This window comes from Bufo bufo, chromosome 9 (assembly GCF_905171765.1).
Source record: "Bufo bufo chromosome 9, aBufBuf1.1, whole genome shotgun sequence".
Lineage (NCBI taxonomy): Eukaryota > Metazoa > Chordata > Amphibia > Anura > Bufonidae > Bufo > Bufo bufo.
The window spans coordinates 62,412,869-62,426,440 of NC_053397.1; the positions used below are offsets into that span (position 1 = coordinate 62,412,869).

Here is a 13,572-nt window from a genome sequence, read left to right on the forward strand (position 1 = left end):
TACTGGCACATGATGGGGAGCTACTGGCACATAAGGGGGCTACTGGCACATAAGGGGGGCTACTGGCACATAAGGGGGCTATTGGCACATAAGGGGACTACTGGCACATGATAAGGGGGGCTACTGGCACATGATAAGGGGGGCTACTGGCACATAAGGGGCGGCTACTGGCACATGATAAGGGGGGCTAATGACACATAAGGACGACTACTGGCACATGATGGGGGGACTACTGGCACATGATAAGGGGAGGCTACTGGCACATGATAAGGGGGGCTACTGGCACATGATAAGGGGGGCTACTGGCACATGATAAGGGGGGCTACTGGCACATGATAAGGGGGGCTACTGACACATGATAAGGGGAGCTACTGGCACATGATAAGGGGGGCTACTGGCACATGATAAGGGGGCTACTGGCACATAAGGGGGGCTACTGGCAAATAAGGGGCGGCTACTGGCACATAAGGGGGACTACTGGCACATGATAAGGGGGGGCTACTGGCACATAAGCACGACTACTGGCACATGAAAAGGGGAGGCTACTGGCACATGATAAGGGGGGCTACTGGCACATGGTAAGGGGGGCTACTGGAACATGATAAGGGTGGCTACTGGCACATAAGGGGGGCAGCTACTGGCACATAAGGGGGGCAGCTACTGGCACATAAGGGGGGCGGCTACTGGCACATAAGGGGGGCGGCTACTGGCACATAAGGGGGGCGGCTACTGGCACATAAAGGGGGCGGCTACTGGCACATAAGGGGGTGGCTACTGGCACATAAGGGCGGCTACTGGCACATAAGGGGGGCGGCTACTGGCACATGATAAGGGGTGGCTACTGGCACATAAGGGGGGGCTACTGGCACATAAGGGGGGTTACTGGCATATGATAGGGGGGGCACTCTGGCTACTGGCACATTATATGGGGGGGGCTCTGGCTACTGGCACATGATGGTGGGGGGGCTCTTATTACTGGCACTTGATTGGGGGCATCTATGGGGGCACATCTTACTGGCACATGATTGGGGGCATCTATTGGGGCACTTATTACTGGCAGATTATTGGGTGGCACTATAGGGGCATCTACTGAGGCTAAAAAGAAGGGGTGTTTTATATGGTGGGCTCTGTATAGGGGCATTTTATACTGGGACACATTATGGTGGGTACTATGGTGAAGGGGGGAGCACTATGGGGTCATCTACAGGGGCACTGAGAAGGGGTATTTTATATTGGCACATTATGGAAACATTAGCTCAACTGGGGGCATTACAAAGGGGTATGTTTTGCACATTATAAGGAGAATTATTACTACTGGGGGGGCATTATGGTGGGCTTTATTACTCCCCCATGGTATGACCCCCTAGTAGCAGCACCAGCCTCTCCCTGCTCTGTGACCCCTCTGCCCCTTCTCCAAATCCTTATTATGAAATATTTCTCATTAGGATAAAACACAACATCAACTCCGCCGAGCCCCCGGCCAAGTGTTGAAGTGGTGTCCGAGATCCCCAAGGGCCAAGCCAAATAACTGTAAGTTTTTATGTGAAATATGTTTATGTTTGTAGTTGATCTTTATTATCGATTCTACATTGCAGATTTTTTATTTTTTTTTGCAGCATATGGGTGAGATTTTATAAATATTTTTATTGGGGGGATTGTAACAGGACTGCCGTAGAATATCTAAAATAGCTGATCAAGTAAAATTTTGCATGCAACAATCATTAAATAGGTGGCCAACAAAAAAGGGGCGGGTCAAAGGGCGTGGTAAAACACTGTCTGAGCATGCTGAGAGTTGTAGTTTTGCAACAGTTGGAGGCATCCTGGTTGGGAAAACACTATGATAATATGAACAATGGGGGTTCTACAAAAGAGCTATCGTGGTGCAAAGTTCATATTCGTGTTTACAGGCGCAGGCGTTCTGAGAGAAGGAGGCTCGCCTCCTCTGCACTCCCTCAGTGCGCCTGCACCGATGACATCACCGAAAGAGAAGACGTCATCGGCGCAGGCGCAATGAGGGAGTGCTGAGGAGGCGAGCCTCCTTCTCTCAGAGTGCCTGCGCCGAATGAAGACAGGCACGGGATTTGAATTGCAGACAGGGCCAGTCAGAGGACGAGCGCGTTCGCTGGCCCTGTCAATCAACATGAGGAGGGGGCGTCTTTATGAGAGGAGGATGCGGCTGCTACCAGCAAGTAGCCGCCCTACTTGCTGGTAGAGAGGTAATTTACATATTATAAAAGTCCATTTTTTGATTAAACTACTGAACGAAAATGAGTAAGAGCATTATATATTAATATATCGCAGTATAAGGAATTTAAGTAGCCAAGAAAAAAAATATGACTTTAGTGGGGTGACAGAAGCCCTTTAACCACCTCAGCCCCCAGTGCTTAAACACCCTGAAAGACCAGGCCACTTTTTACACTTCTGACCTACACTACTTTCACCGTTTATTGCTCGGTCATGCAACTTACCACCCAAATGAATTTTACCTCCTTTTCTTCTCACTAATAGAGCTTTCATTTGGTGGTATTTCATTGCTGCTGACATTTTTACTTTTTTTGTTATTAATCGAAATTTAACGATTTTTTTGCAAAAAAATGACATTTTTCACTTTCAGTTGTAAAATTTAGCAAAAAAAACGAGATCCATATAGAAATTTTGCTCTAAATTTATAGTTCTACATGTCTTTGATAAAAAAAAAATGTTTGGGTAAAAAAAAAATGGTTTGGGTAAAAGTTATAGCGTTTACAAACTATGGTACAAAAATGTGAATTTCCGCTTTTTGAAGCAGCTCTGACTTTCTGAGCACCTGTCATGTTTCCTGAGGTTCTACAATGGCCAGACAGTACAAACACCCCACAAATGACCCCATTTCGGAAAGTACACACCCTAAGGTATTCGCTGATGGGCATAGTGAGTTCATAGAACTTTTTATTTTTTGTCACAAGTTAGCGGAAAATGATGATTTTTTTTTTTTTTTTTTTTTTCTTACAAAGTCTCATATTCCACTAACTTGTGACAAAAAATAAAAACTTCTATGAACTCACTATGCCCATCACGAAATACCTTGGGGTCTCTTCTTTCCAAAATGGGGTCACTTGTGGGGTAGTTATACTGCCCTGGCATTCTAGGGGCCCAAATGTGTGGTAAGGAGTTTGAAATCAAATTCTGAAAAAAATGACCTGTCAAATCCGAAAGGTGCTCTTTGGAATATGGGCCCCTTTGCCCACCTAGGCTGCAAAAAAGTGTCACACATCTGGTATCTCCGTACTCAGGAGAAGGTGGGGAATGTGTTTTGGGGTGTCATTTTATATATACCCATGCTGGGTGAGAGAAATATCTTGGCAAAAGACAACTTTTCCCATTTTTTTATACAAAGTTGGCATTTGACCAAGATATTTATCTCACCCAGCATGGGTATATATAAAATGACACCCCAAAACACATTCCCCAACTTCTCCTGAGTACGGAGATACCAGATGTGTGACACTTTTTTGCAGCCTAGGTGGGCAAAGGGGCCCATATTCCAAAGAGCACCTTTCGGATTTGACAGGTCATTTTTTTCAGAATTTGATTTCAAACTCCTTACCACACATTTGGGCCCCTAGAATGCCAGGGCAGTATAACTACCCCACAAGTGACCCCATTTTGGAAAGAAGACACCCCAAGGTATTCCGTGAGGGGCATGGCGAGTTCCTAGAATTTTTTATTTTTTGTCACAAGTTAGTGGAAAATGATGATTTTTTTTTTTTTTTTTCATACAAAGTCTCATATTCCACTAACTTGTGACAAAAAATAAAAACTTCCATGAACTCACTATGCCCATCAGCGAATACCTTGGGGTCTCTTCTTTCCAAAATGGGGTCACTTGTGGGGTAGTTATACTGCCCTGGCATTCTAGGGGCCCAAATGTGTGGTAAGGAGTTTGAAATCAAATTCAGTAAAAAATGACCTATGAAATCCAAAAGGTGCTCTTTGGAATGTGGGCCCCTTTGCCCACCTAGGCTGCAAAAAAGTGTCACACATCTGGTATCCCCGTACTCAGGAGAAGTTGAGGAATGTGTTTTGGGGTGTCTTTTTACATATACCCATGCTGGGTGAGATAAATATCTTGGTCAAATGCCAACTTTGTATAAAAAAATGGGAAAAGTTGTCTTTTGCCAAGATATTTCTCTCACCCAGCATGGGTATATGTAAAATGACACCCCAAAACACATTCCCCACCTTCTCCTGAGTACGGAGATACCAGATGTGTGACACTTTTTTGCAGCCTAGGTGGGCAAAGGGGCCCATATTCCAAAGAGCACCTTTCGGATTTCACTGGTCATTTTTTACAGAATTTGATTTCAAACTCCTTACCACACATTTGGGCCCCTAGAATGCCAGGGCAGTATAACTACCCCACAAGTGACCCCATTTTGGAAAGAAGAGACCCCAAGGTATTCGCTGATGGGCATAGTGAGTTCATGGAAATTTTTATTTTTTGTCACAAGTTAGTGGAATATGAGACTTTGTATGAAAAAAAAAAAAAAAAAAAAAATCATCATTTTCCACTAACTTGTGACAAAAAATAAAAAATTCTAGGAACTTGCCATGCCCCTCACGGAATACCTTGGGGTGTCTTCTTTCCAAAATGGGGTCACTTGTGGGGTAGTTATACTGCCCTGGCATTTTCCAGGGGCCCTAATGTGTGGTAAGTAGGTAAATGACCTGTGAAATCCTAAAGGTGCTCTTTGGAATGTGGGCCCCTTTGCCCACCTAGGCTGCAAAAAAGTGTCACACATGTGGTATCGCCGTATTCAGGAGAAGTTGGGGAATGTGTTTTGGGGTGTCATTTTACATATACCCTTGCTGGGTGAGAGAAATATCTTGGCAAAAGACAACTTTTCCCATTTTTTTATACAAAGTTGGCATTTGACCAAGATATTTCTCTCACCCAGCATGGGTATATGTAAAATGACACCCCAAAACACATTCCCCACCTTCTCCTGAGTACGGCGATACCAGATGTGTGACACTTTTTTGCAGCCTAGATGCGCAAAGGTGCCCAAATTCCTTTTAGGAGGGCATTTTTAGACATTTGGATACCAGACTTCTTCTCACGCTTTGGGGCCCCTAGAATGCCAGGGCAGTATAAATACCCCACATGTGACCCCATTTTGGAAAGAAGACACCCCAAGGTATTCAATGAGGGTCATGGCGAGTTCATAGAAAAAAAATTTTTTTGGCACAAGTTAGCGGAAATTGATATTTTTAATTTTTTTCTCACAAAGTCTCCCGTTCCGCTAACTTGGGACAAAAATTTCAATCTTTCATGGACTCAATATGCCCCTCACGGAATACCTGGGGGTGTCTTCTTTCCGTAATGGGGTCACATGTGGGGTATTTATACTGCCCTGGCATTCTAGGGGCCCTAAAGCGTGAGAAGAAGTCTGGAATATAAATGTCTAAAAAATTTTACGCATTTGGTTTCCGTGAGGGGTATGGTGAGTTCATGTGAGATTTAATTTTTTGACACAAGTTAGTGGAATATGAGACTTTGTAAGAAAAAAATAAAAAAATTCCGCTAACTTGGGCCAAAAAAATGTCTGAATGGAGCCTTACAGAGGGGTGATCAATGACAGGGGGGGTGATCAATGACAGGGGGGTGATCAATGACAGGGGGGTGATCAGGGAGTCTATATGGGGTGATAACCACAGTCATTGATCACGCCCGTGTAAGGCTTCATTCAGACGTCCGTATGCGTTTTGCGGATCCGATCCATCTATCAGTGGATCCGTAAAAATCATGCGGACGTCTGAATGGAGCTTTACAGGGGGGTAATCAATGACAGGGGGGTAATCAATGACAGGGGGGTGATCAGGGAGTCTATATGGGGTGATCACCACAGTCATTGATCATGCCCCTGTAAGGCTTCATTCAGACGTCCGGATGCGTTTTGCGGATCCGATCCATCTATCAGTGCATCCGTAAAAATCATGCGGACATCTGAATGGAGCTTTACAGGGGGGTAATCAATGACAGGGGGGTGATCACCACAGTCATTGATCATGCCCCTGTAAGGCTTCATTTAGACGTCCGGATGCGTTTTGCGGATCGGATCCATCTATCAGTGCATCTGTAAAAATCATGCGGACATCTGAATGGAGCTTTACAGGGGGGTGATCAGGGAGTCTATATGGGGTGATCACCACAGTCATTGATCATGCCCCTGTAAGGCTTCATTCAGACGTCCGGATGCGTTTTGCGGATCGGATCCATCTATCAGTGCATCCGTAAAAATCATGCGGACATCTGAATGGAGCTTTACAGGGGGGTAATCAATGACAGGGGGGTAATCAATGACAGGGGGGTGATCAGGGAGTCTATATGGGTTGATCACCACAGTCATTGATCACGCCCCTGTAAGGCTTCATTCAGACGTCCGGATGCGTTTTGCGGATCCGATCCATCTATCAGTGCATCCGTAAAAATCATGCGGACATCTGAATGGAGCTTTACAGGGGGGTGATCAGGGAGTCTATATGGGGTGATCACCACAGTCATTGATCACGCCCCTGTAAGGCTTCATTCAGACGTCCGGATGCGTTTTGCGGATCGGATCCATCTATCAGTGCATCCGTAAAAATCATGCGGACATCTGAATGGAGCTTTACAGGGGGGTGATCAATGACAGGGGGGTGATCAGGGAGTCTATATGGGGTGATCACCACAGTCATTGATCATGCCCCTGTAAGGCTTCATTCAGACGTCCGGATGCGTTTTGCGGATCCGATCCATCTATCAGTGCATCCGTAAAAATCATGCGGACATCTGAATGGAGCTTTACAGGGGGGTAATCAATGACAGGGGGGTGATCACCACAGTCATTGATCATGCCCCTGGAAGGCTTCATTCAGACGTCCGGATGCGTTTTGCGGATCGGATCCATCTATCAGTGCATCCGTAAAAATCATGCGGACATCTGAATGGAGCTTTACAGGGGGGTGATCAATGACAGGGGGGTAATCAATGACAGGGGGGTGATCAGGGAGTCTATATGGGGTGATCACCACAGTCATTGATCATGCCCCTGTAAGGCTTCATTCAGACGTCCGGATGCGTTTTGCGGATCCGATCCATCTATCAGTGCATCCGTAAAAATCATGCGGACATCTGAATGGAGCTTTACAGGGGGGTAATCAATGACAGGGGGGTGATCACCACAGTCATTGATCATGCCCCTGTAAGGCTTCATTCAGACGTCCGGATGCGTTTTGCGGATCGGATCCATCTATCAGTGCATCCGTAAAAATCATGCGGACATCTGAATGGAGCTTTACAGGGGGGTGATCAGGGAGTCTATATGGGGTGATCACCACAGTCATTGATCATGCCCCTGTAAGGCTTCATTCAGACGTCCGGATGCGTTTTGCGGATCGGATCCATCTATCAGTGCATCCGTAAAAATCATGCGGACATCTGAATGGAGCTTTACAGGGGGGTGATCAGGGAGTCTATATGGGGTGATCACCACAGTCATTGATCATGCCCCTGTAAGGCTTCATTCAGACGTCCGGATGCGTTTTGCGGATCCGATCCATCTATCAGTGGATCCGTAAAAATCATGCGGACGTCTGAATGGAGCTTTACAGGGGGGTAATCAATGACAGGGGGGTAATCAATGACAGGGGGGTGATCAGGGAGTCTATATGGGGTGATCACCACAGTCATTGATCACGCCCCTGTAAGGCTTCATTCAGACGTCCGGATGCGTTTTGCGGATCCGATCCATCTATCAGTGGATCCGTAAAAATCATGCGGACATCTGAATGGAGCTTTACAGGGGGGTGATCAATGACAGGGGGGTAATCAATGACAGGGGGGTGATCAGGGAGTCTATATGGGGTGATCAGGGGCTAATAAGGGGTTAATAAGTGACGGGGGGGGGGGGGTGTAGTGTAGTGTAGTGGTGCTTGGTGCTACTTTACTGAGCTACCTGTGTCCTCTGGTGGTCGATCCAAACAAAGGGGACCACCAGAGGACCAGGTAGCAGGTATATTAGACGCTGTTATCAAAACAGCGTCTAATATACCTGTTAGGGGTTAAAAAAAACACATCTCCAGCCTGCCAGCGAACGATCGCCGCTGGCAGGCTGGAGATCAACTCTCTTACCTTCCGTTCCTGTGAGCGCGCGCGCCTGTGTGCGCGCGTTCACAGGAAATCTCGGCCATCGCGAGATGACGCGTATATGCGTGACTGTGCGCAGCGCTGCCACCTCCGGAACGCGATCCTGCGTTAGGCGGTCCGGAGGTGGTTAAGACTTCATTCACATTTGCTATACAGCCTTCTGGCCTTCTAAGAATTGGCCAGAGAAAAACTGTTGAGTGTAGTATTTTTTTTTTCTGTCCGAATCCCGGCATATTTGCTAGGTTGCGGCCGAATCTCCACCAGACCCCACTATAGTTAATGGGGCCAGCGGGCATTCCGGTAACATCCTGCAATGACGGATCTCTGGCGGAACAGCCTGCTGGAATGCTGTACCGTAAATGTGAAACTAGCCTAATTCTGGCATGTTGATTGAATTATCTAGCATGTCGTCTGTCTCATCCACCAATTGATCAGCTGCATTCTGACCATTACTTGGGTGTTTATTATGAAACAAATAGCAAAGTTGATTATGGTGCGGGATAAAACTAGCCAGTACTGCATCTGGCTGATAGACACAAATATGTAATAAAACAGAATGTTATCCTCACTATCTACCAAAACTATCACTGCAAAACCACTCAAAACCGGGTGCTACCACCTATATGTAGATTCTGCACTGGAGTAAATGTATATGTCAAGTATAACCTACCCGAGCCACTTGGGAACTTGTCACTAGATGGCTCCATTGGTGGTATGTTCCTAATCTGCGCCCAGAGAGCTGGAATCCTGGTAAGCAGTTCCCATATTATGAAAACATTTTTAAATAGCATATAGAACATTTGCACCCATTTCTAGAATTCTAGAATTAGCATACATATTTAAGTCTTGTAATATTTAAGTCTAGTTATTGGGGTGAATCCCCACTACCATGAAATCTCAAAGTCTATCCTATGGCTGGATTAATGACACTAGATTAACGTAAGCCGAAAACACCAATTTTGGTGGCACCAGCCATGTAATGTGTGGGAGCCTCCTGTCTACCCCCATAGCAAACAGCAAGGGAAATAAGTATTGGGCACCTTGGATTACCCAATCCTTTTGTTTTCAGGGAAGAGAAGTGGCCACAAGAGGAGTCTGACCGGTGGTTCTCAGCTCTCCCGATTGTGTATGGGAGTAAACTGCTTCAAGATCGGTGTCTTGTTGCCTCCCTACAAGGGCTGGATTATCCTAGAACCCACCATTATCATGCTTCCAGATGCATCACGGACTACAGTAATCCCTCTGTCCCTATACTGCATCAGAGTAAAGGATGGGACTGGAGGACTGAAGTCAGGTCTTGGAGGACTGAAACTTATATCTGTTGAGTCCTTGATAACATCCCATGTACTGCGGAAATTGCACATTCTGTTTTGTAGATTTGGAGCCTCGGTGTTGTGGGTATTGGAGTCACAGAAATCAGTGACCTGAAAAATGAATTGATAATTAGGAAAAATATTCTTGTATGGACTTTAATATCAAAACTAATACATTAATACAATGTACAGTATAGCGGAAAGTATGACTTGTACTAACGCAAGTACTAAAAACTTTAGTAGGAATTCAGTTCTATAGCCATTGTCAACATTGTCAATATTCTCAGACGCATTGTATAGTGTTTATCACTTACTGGTCTACTGGGACACGTCCATAATTTCCTGAAGCCTTGAATCACTAATATGAGTCAAGCCTATTTTGTGATTTAAAATAGAGATAAGCAGATTTTTTTAGATTCGTTTTCTGTCGAATTTACTGAATTTTTATTTTAAATGAAATCAATTCAGACCTAAATCAATTGTACCCACATGAAATGTGCTCCACTCAGATATGTAGGTATGCTTGTCCTTTTAAAAGGAGAGCTATATTGCATATCTCGTTTCTAGTGAAGCATTATGTGAAGATCTATCTTTGTGTAAATCTCCCAAAACAAATCACAACAAATTCAGGTCAAATTGTAAATTGATTTGCTCATTTCTAATTTAGAACTTTATCAGCTACGAGTAATGTCTATGTCCACTCACTATAAGATGTAGCTGTGAACATTAGGTCTCATCTCATACACAATAGAACTGTTTGTGAGAACCTGTACAGTGGTACACAGTTGCTTTTGGTCTGGAGTTACCCTGTGTTCTGCTGTATGGTGTTGCCATATGGTACCTCTATACAGCACTGTAGTCACCTCCTAGAAGCAATTACCAATGTAATTACATGAGGAAAAACCTCTATATGAAATTGGAAGAACGTGGAAGTACAGTATTGCCCTGGGGTTTCTGTGAGTGCTGTATCACACACCTGTATACTCAAACCCAGATGAGTTGGGTGGGTCTCCAGTTGCCAATCAACCAAGACCATTCATGGTGCTAGGTAGAGATGAGCGAATGAATTCTAAAGAAGTTAAATTCGGCCTAAACCCCAAGCAGTGTGTATACAAACCAGCATTTGGGGCCAAGAAGCAATCATTTTTATTTTTGTTTTTCTTTAATTTAAAAAATCCTACAATGCAGTGTGATTTTGAACAGGCTGTTTGTTGCTACCAGCAGCCATGCTTTTGCTCATAGCCTTATACGTCACTGTCACTTTAAAATTACTCATGATATCCTGACATTAAAGGCTATATGCAACTTCAAGGGCATTTTTTATGATGACATCTAAAAATAATTTTTTAAGTTGGTCTTTATTAAAAATATTGAGCGATTCTGTCACAAAGGGTTTACTGTTTGTCTAGCTATGTAAATTGTACTTTTTACTTTCACTTTGTGCCGATCATCTAATAAACCTTATTTCTAAATTATTTAAAGATCTTAAACACCTATTTAAGACACATTCTTATAAGTAAGATAAGAATTGAGCTATAATGAGTGTTTATAAGATCAGGATAAGGAGCCGTCAGCTGAGCTGCCTGACGTAACAGAGTGAAAATTCAGATCCTGCTACTAGAAAAACTCAGGGCTATACAGAGAAAAGGGGCTCAAAATTTTTAATAAAGTCAAAGACAAACTGAAAAATATTTTTTTTAGCTGAAAATGAGTTACATATAGACATAAGAGACCTCAGAATGTAATATACAACTTGTCAGGGCAATTGGAGAACTTTCAATTTGGATTGCATTTATTCAGACACAGATTAAATTGCCTGACCGATCTGGATGAATTGAATCCAGATGGAATATCAAGAAATTCACTCATCACTAGTGCATTGTAAAGACCTCTGTGGCTGCTCCAGTTGCCACAGTGAATACACAGGGATGTTCATGTGTCGTGTCATGTTGCTCACATGGGCTAGGGTAGAGATGAGCGAATTGAAGTTGACGAAGTGGAATTCAATCCGAATTTCAGGAAAAATTTGATTTGCACCGAATCCGAATTTCCTCACGCTTTGTGGCAACAAATCAAATTTTTTCCTAAAATGGCTGCTGCACGTGTGAGGACATGGAGCAAAGAACTCTGGGAACGAGGGATCACACACAATGCCATGCATGCAGCCGATCAGCAGCCAGCCAGCCCTGTGATGTTACAGCCCTATAAATAACCTCAGTCATTTTGGATTCTGCCATTTTCCAGTGTGCTTAGTGCAGGGAGAGACGTCAGCAGACGCTAGGGACAGTGATAGGAAAGACTTTGTTGTGCTGAAAAAACATTTTACAAGTTCAGGGAAAGATTAGTCAAGGTGTAGGAAATGGATAGGGAGACATCATCTACACCAGCGGTGGGGAACCATTTTGCTGCCAAGGGCCATTTGGATATTTGTAACATCATTCGGGGGCCATACAAAATTCTCAATAAAATTTTTTTACTGCTGTATTTGGTCAAACATATAATTGACTTAGGGATAAGTTACAGAAATTGCACTTCAATTAAAATAATCTAGAGGGCTGTATTTTTGCAGCACAAAATAGCGCCTGCACTATATATATACAGTATATTACATACAATACAGGCGCCATATTGACCACACATAGCAGTCTAATTTTTAAGTTCAGAATGTTACTTATTTGACATTAATGGCAGGAAGCTAAACCCAGGGGGTCCAGAGAGGGGTTCACCCAGCTTTCACTCTCCCTGCCTCTTTCTTCGCAACTGTCCCTGCCTTTGTCCCTTTCTCAGCGAAATATCTGCCCCCACCTCCATCAGCCTGAAATCAGCCTCCTATCAGACCCCCCAGGCCTACATCAGCCTCAGATCAGACTCCCATCAGACCTCTAAGCCTCAGATTAGACCCCAATCAGACCCTTCCTAGCTTCAGATCAGACTCCCATCAGACCCCCAGCCTCAGACCAGACCCGGATCAGACGCCCAGCCTCAGATCAGCCCCCATCAGACCCCCCAGGGTCAGATCAGCCCCTATAAGACCCCCCAGCCTCAGATCAGACCTTCATAATACCCTCCCTAGCCTCAGATCAGCCCCCATCAGACCCTCCCCAGCCTCAGATCAGCCCCCATCAGCCCCCCTAGTCTCAGATCAGACCCCTATCAAACCCCAGCCTCAGATCAGACACCCCCAGCCTCAGATCAGACCCTCCCAAGCCTCAGATCAGACCCCCATCAGACCCTCCCCACCCTCCTTTAGCCTCAGATCAGCCCCAATCAGACATCAGATCAGATACTGTATTTAAGATAAACAAATAAACTTACCTCTCCAGCTCCGTACGGCGCTGCCTCTTGGCAGATTCACTTACCCTCCCTGTTCTTCTTCCTGCCGCACTATATTGTCACCTCACACCGCACAGCGTCAGGTCATAGTGCACGTCTACGTGCACTGCGTCCTGACGCTGGATGTGTCAGGACACAGTGTGGGGCTGAAAGAAGACATGGGAAGGTGAGGACAGCCAGTGCAGTGCTGTTCTCACCTTCCTGTGCCTCCCGTATGCTAATGACCGCTTCCATAATGGAAGGGGTCATAAGCATTTTCACATTATGTTCTGGCAGGGGGCCGGGGGCCACATGAAATGATACCGTGGGCCGCATACGGCCCTCGGGCCGGAGGTTCCCCACCCCTGATCTACACCATAAAAGGAGAACAGGGTGCAATAGGAGAGTGTACAGCCTGTGTAATAGTAGCTATTAAATTACACCTTGCTGCACTAATTGGGGATCCAAATTGTAGTTATACTGCTGCTTTTAGGTTGTTTGCACTATATGATACGTCACTAATTCCAGCAAACCTTTATTGTGATTGGGGTGCAAGATCTGTGTGATACAGCCATTTACGGGGTGTATTATTAGGATAGATAAGTACGTCCTATTAACCGTCCTGCATTGATTTTACATTGTTTTACTTTTTTTGGAAGGGTGTATTAAGAGGAACAAAAAAGAAAAAATGTATGTCGTAAGTGCTGTTAGGCGGTGAAGTTACATTGTACTACAGCCATTTACGGGGTGTATTAATAGGAAAGATACTTATGTCTCATT

General features: G+C 44.8%; 1 protein-coding gene across 1 annotated transcript in view; it reads right to left on the bottom strand.

Moving 5' to 3' along the window:
- Nucleotides 1–13,572, bottom strand: part of LOC120979789 (calcium-activated chloride channel regulator 1-like) — a 76,431-nt gene that overhangs the window by 36,021 nt on the left and 26,838 nt on the right. Inside the window, exons 6-7 of the mRNA XM_040408746.1 lie at nucleotides 9,341–9,591; nucleotides 8,621–8,693 (exon numbers count right to left, since the gene is read on the bottom strand). Of these exons, the coding sequence (XP_040264680.1) occupies nucleotides 8,621–8,693; nucleotides 9,341–9,591 (324 nt within the window). The remainder of the gene's footprint in view (nucleotides 1–8,620; nucleotides 8,694–9,340; nucleotides 9,592–13,572) is intronic.